The sequence below is a fragment of the Colletes gigas genome, unplaced genomic scaffold (assembly GCF_013123115.1).
Source record: "Colletes gigas isolate AHSC1104 unplaced genomic scaffold, ASM1312311v1 Colletes_gigas_Sc00009, whole genome shotgun sequence".
Taxonomy (NCBI): Eukaryota; Metazoa; Arthropoda; class Insecta; order Hymenoptera; family Colletidae; genus Colletes; species Colletes gigas.
Genome location: NW_025106638.1, coordinates 4,301,366 through 4,313,484, shown reverse-complemented (window position 1 = coordinate 4,313,484; position 12,119 = coordinate 4,301,366). Strand labels below are relative to the sequence as shown.

Sequence of the window (12,119 nt, the reverse complement as noted above, 5' to 3'; positions counted from 1 at the left end):
AGAATCGTTAGACAAACTATTTGAAATTAATGTCAGAAGCTTATTACAACGAACTATGGCTCATCACGAGAAACGACCTGGACAAGTTATTGGAGCTCGATCGAAGAGTACAACAGACGGTACAAACAAGAATAAAGGAAATGGGTTTGGAAATAATGCTCCCGACGTATCTTAGGTACAATTAAAATACCATTTTAATTTGTAAATAGTAAATAAAATATATTATTTATTTTAAAGATTCTTTAAAATAATATTCAAAATATTATTTTGTTTGAATTTTAAAGTGTTTACTGTTTAAAATATTTTCTCTGCATATATTGATCTCCGATATCTTGGTAGGTATCTTAATCTGGTGAAGAGGCTCATAGTTTGTCACGATCAAATGGTACAGACGCAGAAACGGGCCTTGATAAAACGAGTTCTGGACTGTGCTGTCGGTCGAATGCTCGAATACAAACGACGGATTGTTAATCTGAACTTCACGGATTACCAGTACTATTTACAACGCTAAAGCCTCACGGGATTATTACGTTGCAACTTAGCGTAGCCCTATAAAACAAATATTAAAATGTATTAGTCTGTTCGTTGGATATTCCTTTTGATAAGGAGAATGGAGAATGACAAGATATTAGATATTTTTGAAAGGAAAAATGTCCATTACATCCACATTTTCAACTTTTTCAGTATTTTAGTTCCATTAAAAAAAGTCAGTCGCTTACAGTTTCATAATATTGATATTGAAGTTCAATTGTGCATGTTTTGTAAAGGAAGACTCATCAAACAGTGACATATTTTTATTATTTCATGTTGTGTATTAATATATTGTTATTATATCGTGTATAAAACACTGCTCAGGTGGCCCGACAACTTCATGAATCAATTGAAGTACGTGCCCGACGACGTGGAAATCTCTGTGTCTGCGGCTGGCAAAGACGTGGTGCAACAGCGCAGAAAACGCATCGAAGAGCTAATAGAAAATGCACACAAACGCAAGTTACTGAAACGTCGTTCAATTTATAAACGACATTTAAATTTTCTTTATTCTATTCTATATTTTTTGGGTGCGATACTAGCACTATCGACTTTGTAATAACACCATTTATCATCTACTTTTTAAATCCTCTATTTCCTACTTCCACCTGTCTCCTGTTCCTTACTCCAGCTATTCCCCTCCTTTCTACTCTTTTAACTCCTTCTCCTCCCCTCATCTTCTCCTTTTCCCCCTCTTAACTCTCCCGCAACCCTAACCCCGCCTCCAGCAGTCGCTTACAACTAAAATTAAAGTTAACCTTAACCTATTACAAAAGAAACTAAAACTAAAATAACACTACTTAATCTCTACTCTTAATTACTAATTATCACTACCCCATTAGGAACATCCTCCTCTCCCTCCTAACTTTCCCCTCCTATCGCGACCCAACTCCTCCATCCATCTTCTTCTCTTTCTTCACAAATCCTTCCCTATCTTATCAAAAAAACCCTTCATTGCCCTATATACCCTGGTCCTATTCATCGCCAACAACCCTACCACGTCTTCCCCTACCTTCGCCATTTCCTTCCTCAACCTCCCTCGAATCTCCTCTCTCTCCAGGTTATACAAACCACACTGAAACATTACATGCTCCACATTCTCCTCCCCCTTGCCCACACTCTCACCTTCCGTCCCTAATCATCCCTTTCCTCGCCAATGACCCTCTCAGATTATAATGATTTGCCCTTAGCCCGGAGACTATCCTAATCACTCCCCTATTCACCCCTCTTAACTTTTCAAACCACGGCTTAAACCTCTCCCTCTTACCACTGACCCAAAATGTCCTAAAATACTCCCTGCCTTTTTCCCTCCCCTTCTTTTCCATCTCCTCCCTGAACTTCTCCCACCCATCCTTTTTCCTTTGTTCCAACACCTCCTCAATTGGGCACCTTCATCCCCGTGTCCGGAGGCCCCTGTGCACACCTCTTCGCCACCCTATCCGCCATCTCATTCCCCTCGATCCCTACATGACTGAGTATCCACACCAACACCCTCTTTCTCCTCGTTGACCCCCATACTACATCCACTATCTTCACCATCCACTGGTTTACCTCCTTTTTCCCGTAGCCCCCCTCCTTGATTGTTCTCAGTATCATCAGCACTGACAACGAGTTTGAGAACATCACCCCATTCTCCTTGCCCTCCAATCCGCCAAAATTCTTCTCCTTTTCATTCGTTTTAAACACTGTTTCACTCGTCAGAATGACTCGAATCTCTTCTAATAACAGCGACAGAAGAGCCGAGCGAGCAATTGTCCGTATCAAGCGACGCCGAAAGTATCATCGAGTCTGAGAAATCCAAAGGAAGCATACCGAGACTGCGAAGACGGAGGGCCAAAGTGGAAAGCAAGATTGACGAAATTCCGGCAATTCTTCAAGAAACACCAGAGCAAGTCGCAGCTCGGGAAGCTCGTATCGCTGCCGAGCAAACTATGCGCAATGCAATACTGCTGATACAAACGCACGAAAGAGCGAGAATCGGTCGTTCCACTGCGACTAAATGTAAAAGCTTCAATTGAATCAAGCACAGGGACGTCTAAAATAATTTCTCATTCGTCGATACTCGATAATTGAGCGAAGAAAACTACATAGTGCAACGAATATTAAACATTTCCTTTTATGTACAAAATTAAACATTCGACATATGTAATTATGTTAGATGTTTATTTTCTAAAATCAACAAATGAGAAGTTACTTTAGATTGCGCTATCTGGTTGCCATTTTGAGTATATCTTGAAGGCACAAAACTAGTTTCTATCTCCTTTGACGTTTCGAGGTCTAGTAGGTCTGAACTACTGTTGATAACATTTGTTTTATAACTTGTAAATTTGACAATAGAGTTTTACAAATTAAAGACGCGTTAGATAAAGGTTTACTAACGACTCCAGCGATCTGGGATGAAACGTAAAAGGGATTGGAAACAGTTTTATATTTCCAAGGAATGCTCCAAAGCACCATAGAAGCGTCTTCATCGATATTGTATGTGAATGTCGTAGTGCAAAGGATGAACGAGTATAAGAGGAAACTAGAGACTGGGGAAATAGTGCCAAGAAAGTTGAAGAGATCTACGTTCGAAAACGCTGCTAAAACGATACAGAGAGCCTGGAAGAGGCACGTCGCGAAGAAGATGAGGAAGGAAAGAATCGCATGTATGGAGGAATTATTAGGCATGACGACACCCAGCTGGAAATGCGATAAAGTGTTTGTAAAAGATAAAGAAAATTTTCAAAAGAAGCTGGAAATGATGCCACCGTTTGCTGCTCGAATCGAAAAGGCAACCAAGGATGAACGAGCAAGAGTAATTCTCTACTGTATAGTCTATAATTTAAGCGACGGAGTAATATATCCTATGTTTCTACGAGTAAATGTTATTTAATGATGAATTTTTTTAAACTAATAATGGAGTATTAACGAATCAAAACATATCTCGATTATATTACTCTCAGAACTTTTCTAAAGTTCGTTCTTTATCGTAATATTTGAGCTCGTATAATTGATATTTTTGCGGTCTTACTGAAAAGTCTAAAACATTGAAAAATTTAGGCGATGCTATAATTATACATCGCGCTGTACTATTCGTAAAAACATAGGACATATTACTGCGTTTGATCAAGTATCGCGTAGTGTATACCAAAATCATCTAGTCCAATTAGTTAATCGCATATTTTTTAAAGACAATTACTATTTGAAAAGTTGTGGGAGATCAGAGGACCCGGCTTAATAAGGGACATCACGGAAGAGATTCGAGAATGGTTCATAATCTGGTACAACGAGACAGGTCACTTTGGCGTCTATCCAGCAGCAAATTTAGGTGGTAGCATTTTGATCGCTACTGGACAATCGCAAACGCCCCAGGAGTATCTGATAGAGAAAACGGCGAAGAAAGGCGACAAAGAGCAACCAGCGAAAAAGAAAGCGGACGAGAAGAGGAAAAGGGTACCTTGGATGTCTGCCACAGAGGCGTTTAACCTTCTCGATACCGCTAATCAGGATTTCATTAGCAACTGGAGCTTTCGCGACGAATCGGACGACTCACTGTTGAAGATCTACGGTGAGCTGATCACAAACGATCTTTGTTACGAGCTTCAATTGGAGATGAGAAAAGTAGTCGACGAATTGATGAGGCTCGAACTACAAACGTTGAACCAGGCGTTAAGGAAAGACTATAGAACCGATGGTAGACACCTCGATGTACCGAAACAGAAGGGTAAGTTGCCCGACGTGGAGTCAAATACACATAAATAGCCTAGAAAAGTACTATGACTATAAAACAGAGGTCATAATCTTTAGTGAAAAGCAAAAACACAATAAAACACAAAGACGTCACCGGTAAGAAACATGATATACCTTGGGCTTTACTTAGATTCTAAACGAACATAGGAAAACTACATGACACAAGCACTGAGAAATGAATAATAATACTCAGACCTAAAGAAAATATACTCACTCATGGTAAGAAACAAAAAATTGATATACAAAGCTACCCTGAGACCAATACTGATGCTGTATGTTTGGTGTTCAGCTGGTCCAATCAACGAAAAACCATTGCAAAATAAATGTTTCAGACTCATACTGAACAGAAAATAGCAGACTTGCATGACACTCATAACTTCCACTAATATCAAACTACATAGATAAAGTAGTTCGAGAATTTTATGCATAAAAATTGCAAAAGCAAACATGAGATCATTTAACATATCGTTCAAACTAAAACACAAACCATCTTATCAAAGAACATCATTAGGAACATATGCACTATCACCTTGTAAACACCTGTTAAAATCGAGGTCGGATAGTTAGGCCTCGTTCCCTCGTAAGCAAACAAAATCACAGATAAGTAAGGAGCAATATTTGTTAAAAATACATCAAAATATAAGTGACTTTACGGGAATTTCTTGCAGCGTAGGTGGCAAGAGACGAGGTCGGAAGAAGAAGAGAAAGAAGAATGCGCTGGACGGCGTCCCCGTGGAAGATGTTTTCAACGAATTGGCGCGGGCCAATATTATTAGAAACTATCCGTTTACATCTCTGAACGACTGGGTGGGAGATCTCTCGTATCAGAACTACGAGGCGGACCGCGAGTTTCGGGACTACAAGCATCGGTTGGGTGAGATCAGACAAGTGGTCATGGAGAATTGCGTGCTCCCCCTCAGCACGAAAGAGATTCATCAGATCGCACCCTTGATACGGTCAGTTTGCATTTGCGGCCTCGCGCGATATGGAAAGAGCTTTCTGGTGAACGCAATTTGCTCCGAAGTAATTATTTCACGTAATTCCATTTAACGAACACCCCTGTATCTCCTAATGAGCCTTCGCGGCTTAATTTCATGCAGGTCGGCGCATTATTGTTTGACATGACGCCAACCGTGCTGGTAGACAAGTACGTTGGACGAAGAAACGAACAGAAGTTGATCAACATGATCTCGAAAGTGGCCCGGGAATATGCACCCTCTGTGATTTTCATCGATAATGGTGAAAAACCTTGGTGGAAGAAAGTACCTCCGGAGGAGAGGCACTATAAGCCAAAACGATTTGCGCGGTATTATTTGAGGCTGGTAAAGAGCATCAAGCGCGGCGATCAGGTGATTTTATGCGAAATTATGTATTGGGTTGGTCAAATATTTCGTACGGATTTTGGCGATACTTATCTTCAAACTAAAATCTTCAAATTAACATTTAATTGTATATTGTCACGAGAAAGCTTGACGATCGGATTTTTTTTATAATTTTGGCACAATTTTACAAATTAACGTCCAAATGGAGCATTTTCGACGTAATATGCTGTTATATTTTTAAAAAGGTACGAAAGAAACTCAAACCTGTACAAAATGTAAAATTTACGCAGAGTGTCACTTAAAAATGAATCAAAAGTCGTTTTTCAATGCGTTTAATGCCACGAGGGTCACCGGTGACCAGTACTTTCCGCGGTAGCGTCATGGGGGGCACACAAAAAATTTTAATTAGATATATATTCATTTATTTATGTAATTTTTATTATTTATTTAAAAACTATTATTTAATAATTTTGTTTTTTTTATATAAAAATTTATAATAATACGTTATATATAATAAACGTAAACATTAGTAAAAATTCACAATTAGAATAAATGTCAATATTTATAAATTTTTAAATACTACCATTGTTACCACAATGGTGTCTAGAAATTGACGCAGTATAAAACATATAAAAATGATTTTATTTATACAAGTACCAGTTCTATTTCAATTTTTTTTTATGATATATCTTACAAAATCTTCGCACAGTTCCCAGCATTTTTTTAAACCCATGACGTGGTTTTTTTTCAGCAAACTTTTACTATTGTCGCATGAATTCATATTAACTTTAATAATTAAATAGAAGACACTAAGTGTAAACATTTATGTAGCGTACAAGAGTAAAATAGACGGTCTTACCTGATTGTTGGACCTACTCGAAAATAATAAACTAGCGAAACAGTTAATAACTCGAATAAACAATCCGAGGCAACCGATAATCGCAGAAAATAAGCGCGCGAAATTGAAGAAATGCATTTCAACGGTGGTCACCGGTGACCTCCACTAAGATAAATTCTTTAAACACGATTATATGTCTCAACTTATTAAATATAATATGTATCGTACGATAAAAAATTCATATTAGCGCCACAAGCAATCCATGTAAAATTAACGTGGCATTAAACGTGTTAAAAATTTTCTTTTATTTCAAATTTGCTTTCTGTGAAATTCTCTGAGCAAAACTTCGATTTTTAAGAGGTCAAAAGTAGCGCTTGTTTAGCTTTTTATGAATACTATGAAGCTATCTGAAAGATGGGAATAGATTATAATTTAGGCAGTAAAATTTATTATCGAATGAAAATATTTCCTGCTATAAAAGTTTTAAATTAATAGTAAATTATTAGTAAATTGCTTATTTGCACGTTTGGAACCGTACGAAATTTTTGGCGATCCTGATACATAATATAGAAAACAGAGAACGCCGATGCTTTGGGAAATTAATCGGGAAGAATGAGGTCGTATTATTAACGTGTTATTGTTCGTTAACGTGTACACTGACGCTTTCGAGTGGCGGTGTACATCTTAATGCGATATATTTCTTTCGTTTTGTTGCTCGACGTTTGAGAGGAAAGTGCGTGGTGTCGCAATTGAAAAGACTTGCAGTGCCTCACCTAAAGTGGCAAGGAATGTTAAAGTTGGTGATCTGGTAGCGCCCACTTTATGAAATTCTCGGTATTCCTGTTTCGACTCTGTCTCCGATATGAATGAACCAATTCAATAAAGCCAGTCGAGTTCCCCTACCCCCCCCCCCCTTTCTCTTTCCCAAACGTTCCGATCGTTCGAACCTGGTCATCAATGAAACTGAAACTCCTACTGAACGATCGAAGCGTAGGCGGGTACCGAATTAACGTAGGATTTTAGATTATCGATGATTCTGGCAGATACTCTTACTCGTTGGCGTAGATATTCCATCATCAAGAAATTAAATACAATTATCAGATCTGTGAAACAACGAAAAATCTAGTCACATCCAAAGAATAATAAAAAAAAGTAAAAGTACTTATGGAGCATTTGTTGGAAACAAATTTACTTTCAGAATCCTTTTACAAATTTCAAAATCATATGCATACTTGGAAACTCTTATATTTTCGATTTGTTAACTCTTTCTTTTAGGGCTTTTACTAAATTTACAGTGAGATCATAATTTTTCTGATTACGCGATTGATATCGTTGACTGTGCTCAAAACGAAACATCTGGAATTATGCTCCTTTCGCTAATTGCTCACGAAAGAGTGCTCGATGAATTTTTGCCACAACGCTTACGATACATCGGAACGCGATACTTTTCAGATCCTATTTCTCACGACCTCCTCGGAGCCATATAAAGCAACAAGACCCTTCATCAGGATCCACGACAAGTTCATAATGATTCCTCTCACGGACTACAACACGTTGTACATGTTTTACAAAGATCTGCTGATGAAGTACCACGGGGTTCATCGCGATATCGACATCTCCAGCCTGGCTAAAATGTCCGAGGGCATTCCGTTGGAGTTCATCAGAAACGCAATTGAGAACATTCTGAATATTCGACGAAGGATCAGGCTGAGGTTCGACCCATTGACCCTGCCGGAAATCATGGAAGAAGTGTGGAAATACGCGGGTGCTTCGAAGAAGTCGCTGGGACAGTTCGTGAAATTTGAGACTCGAATTCCGCTGAATCGAAGAAGAATCGCGATGCTGAGGATCGAGCAAACGAGAGCCAGAACGCAAAAGCTGAGAAAACGTTGAACATTTGGGGATTGCGAAACGATAAAAAGGCGTATTTTCTGCAATTTTTTTTTAATGCAGATTGTTCTCCATCTGGCGAGAACCCTTCACTGAAAGGAGAATGGAACCGATAGAAACTTGCCAGGTAAAACGTGGGACGTAGGAGCATTAAGAGACAAGGCTGTGGCGCTATTAACGAGGACTTTGACGCAATGAAAATATTACACGTTCGCTCGAATGTTCATATTCCTATCCGTCGAATAAATTCGAACGAAGGTAAACACGTGGATGCGCGTGCACGTCGTTCGAAGACAGCGATTTTGTACGGGAGAAACGTCTTTGGAAGAAGCACGATCATCGATTGAGCGATTTTTTCTTTCTTTCGTATTACGACTCGCCAACGTCCGTGTCCGGACGTAAAACTGGTTTTCGTTCTTCGTAGGATGCTAAAAACGATCGTCGAAAAAGAGGAGGCAGACATAGCGAGGAACATCGGTGAAAAAAGTTTATACGTTTAGATGGATCGTTGTTGGTATTGGTTATTCCTAGGAATACGCGACTTCGAAAACTTCGTTCCTCAAATAATTCATAGACGTGTTTCATGGCAAGATGTAACTAAATTCTGAAATAAAGCTAAGAACGAAACCCACCTCTTCGATGAATTTATTAATAAATTATGATTTCAGTTGTGGGTGCATCGATCTAGGTGAGATGACCCACCAGAATCACGACGACCACATGCGTATTGTACGTACTATTAACTAGTATACTTTAAAAAAATGCACGAATTAAATTCGAAGTGGTAATTGTTATAAAATTAGAAACAGTTTTTATTGTCAAAGTTCCAGTTGGAAGCTTAAAGAGATACAGGAACCTGACCAACTTCGGTGATATTCACGGACGGAGAAAAAGCATTCGGAGAGAGACCTTAGGGACAACCAAAAGCGTTATTCTCGGTTCTTAAAGGCTAGAGAAGGCCAAGATCCGAACGAGATCCGAAAGACTGGGATCTTGGCGCGTACACACGTACTTACTTACCTACAGCGATGTGTGTCCTCTGGTTTCGTGGCCCCTGTGGCTCCTCTTCACGCTCGGCGCACGCACACGCCGCCGTTACGTCGTAGCACTCACGCAGGCGCGGCACGGGCACTCACGCATCCAACCCACGTTGACTATCGCGCGCAGGCAACGCTCGAGAGTAAGCGCGAGCGGACCAATCGCACGCTCGCCGAACCGAGAGAGCTGTCACTCGGCCATAGGCGTGGACGCTTGAATCTTGGAAACCGACGCCTTTAGACGGGCGTCTATGCCTTCTGGCCGAAAGTAGCGAAGACGGACGGTAACACCCACGCCAGTGACACGTTTCTCGGGCGCATCGTCTGTTCGAATCCACCGTTTCCGTGCGCGCGCGCGTTTACAACCGGATAACCAGCGTCCCGACGTCGTCCACGAGATCACGGTGTCGTGTGTTTGGTCATAGAGGCAAAGGACCGACCGTACGACGACGTCGTGCTAGCTGATACTGTGCACGGGGCATGTGGTGGGCACTCGTGCCGAGAAAACGTCGCCTCCGCCGTGTCCACACGGTGGGGACTCCGCCGGTGCGTCCGTCTCTCTGTGTCTCTCAGTTTCCACATAGCATAGCCATGTATGGAACATGGGACGACGTTCTCTCTCCCGACCCTTACGCCCACTTGAACCGCTTCCGCTCTTGCTCCCGCTGCTAACCGCCTCGTTCTCATAGTCCCGGAGCAGGTATCGTCGGGCCGACGTCACCGTTACAGGTTACCAGCCTGCCACGACGTCGCAGTGGTCAGAATGCTCGATCTAGGTGGACAAAAATCCTCCATTCAACAAATAAGTGATAAACAAATCATTACACAGGTCACAGCTCGTTCGTGCGCTACGATTTTTTCACCGATTCGGTCATCTTATCGAGCAAAACTCATAGCTCACTTTATTCAATGTTCGAATATAAAAAGTAAGAAAATTACAGTGGCTTTCCATGATAGATATTAAATTAGAATTATTATTGTTATTTTGCTTAATACGAATTCTTTTCGTGAAATCAGTTTTGCACCGTATTAGAATTGTTGGAGTCAGCAGTGATAAACGCAAACTTTGTTAACATTATAGTGAAAATTTACTCATTTTTAGTTAATATCACTATTGAAAAATTATATAAAGGAAAGCTCTTTAGAAATACGTGGCATTTAGTTTATACAAATTGTTCATTGTGAAATACTCCTGTGCGATTCTAACTTACGAAACTAGTATTCTTATTTTCATGGTATTTATTGCCCATTGCCAAGGTAGAGTACGTTTCCCACACTTCGTTATATGTATAGCACAACCGCTGGTTGTTTCATAACCAATATTTGAATGTAGGCTTCATTCGTGTACACAAGGGTGTTTTAAAAAACGCAGAGAGAGATCAAGGAAGGAGAGAGACGCTGAATGCCCTCGAGATCTTCACGAAACGCTTTTTGATATTGGAAATCGGTCTGTCGCAGTTACGAAATCGCATAAAACCGGGCCTTTACGCCCACGCGAGTAGAACTGGCGTAGCTACGGTAAAAGAAAGTTTGACTTCTTTAACGAGCCATATGTTTATAACACATCAAACGGAAAGTAGGATTGGATGGTACATAACAATGGTAACGATTTGACTTTACAATAACTTTAATAAATTAAATAACATTTAACCCTTTGAGGAGTAAACTTTCTTCAAAGATGCACACGGTTGAAGAATAAGCTTCGTTAGATAGTGTTCACTTTTTATTACGTATTTACTTTCGATTACATGCTTTAATAGTTATATGAATTACATGTATAAAAATATACATGTATAATATATAAATATACAGTGGGAAAAATTTTAATGGGGGATTCTAGAGACCGAAATAAAACAAAAATCAAGAATACTAATTTGTTGATGGAGACTTTATTAAAAAGTTATTAACGTTTAAAATTCCGTCCGTACTGAATTTTTTTTCTCGAAAATGCGCAGGATTTCGGGGGTATGTCTACTCACCAAAAATGATTGTAATTGACCCCCGCAACCGAAAATAATTTTTCCAGAACGATTTGAAATTTTTTTTTTCCTTCGAAAAATTTCACACCTTCTCAAATTTTTTTCTAGAAAGTGGGTAGGATTTCGGGGGTATGTCTATTCACCAAAAATGATTGTAATTGACCCCAGCGACCGAAAATAATTTTTCCAGAACGATTTGAAATTTTTGAATTTAATTGTTAATAACTTTTTAACGAAGACTCCATCAACAAATTGGTATTCTTGATTTTCATTTTATTTTTACCTCTACAATCTCCCATTAAAATTTTTAATTTTTTTGTGTAACCAGTAAAAGAATTAGAATATTATTATAATATGATAACGACACGTGCTATTGAACGAAAGTTGGAGGAACCGCTTCGACTGGAACAAAAGTAATTTTTGTTCGGTGAGAAAGGCCAAGGGGAAGTTGATTCTCGGCGGTCCGTGACAGTTTGATCGAGGAGTTCATTGTATACAAATTTTCCCTGGAATTTAGTTCGTAAATTCGCAGTTTATGTAACAACTTAAAGACCAGTAGAAGATGATGTCTGCATCAATCGAACGTGGACTCACGATCGGTAGTTGCTCTAAGTTATCCATCTATACTACATCGCAGCTCGTTCTTGTTGAGATTCACTTCATTGAAAGAAAACACCTAAATTCTCACAGTTTAAACTGTATTTGTTTGCACAGTGTAAAACGTAGATTTATTTCATACAGATAAAATATTAAAGACACTGGTAAAATTCATGTGAGATTCTTGAGGCCA

At 39.5% G+C, this 12,119-nt stretch overlaps 1 protein-coding gene across 1 annotated transcript; it reads left to right on the top strand.

The window, feature by feature from the left end:
• The first annotated feature begins 29 nt into the window (after window positions 1–29).
• On the top strand, window positions 30–8,316 carry LOC122397432 (IQ and AAA domain-containing protein 1-like). Its single transcript, XM_043396585.1, has 9 exons — window positions 30–175; window positions 340–492; window positions 856–1,004; window positions 2,260–2,532; window positions 3,027–3,328; window positions 3,724–4,241; window positions 4,947–5,286; window positions 5,364–5,612; window positions 7,876–8,316. Exons 1-9 carry the CDS (start codon window positions 30–32, stop codon window positions 8,314–8,316), a joined length of 2,571 nt encoding a protein of 856 aa, XP_043252520.1.
• Window positions 8,317–12,119: the final 3,803 nt, after the last annotated feature.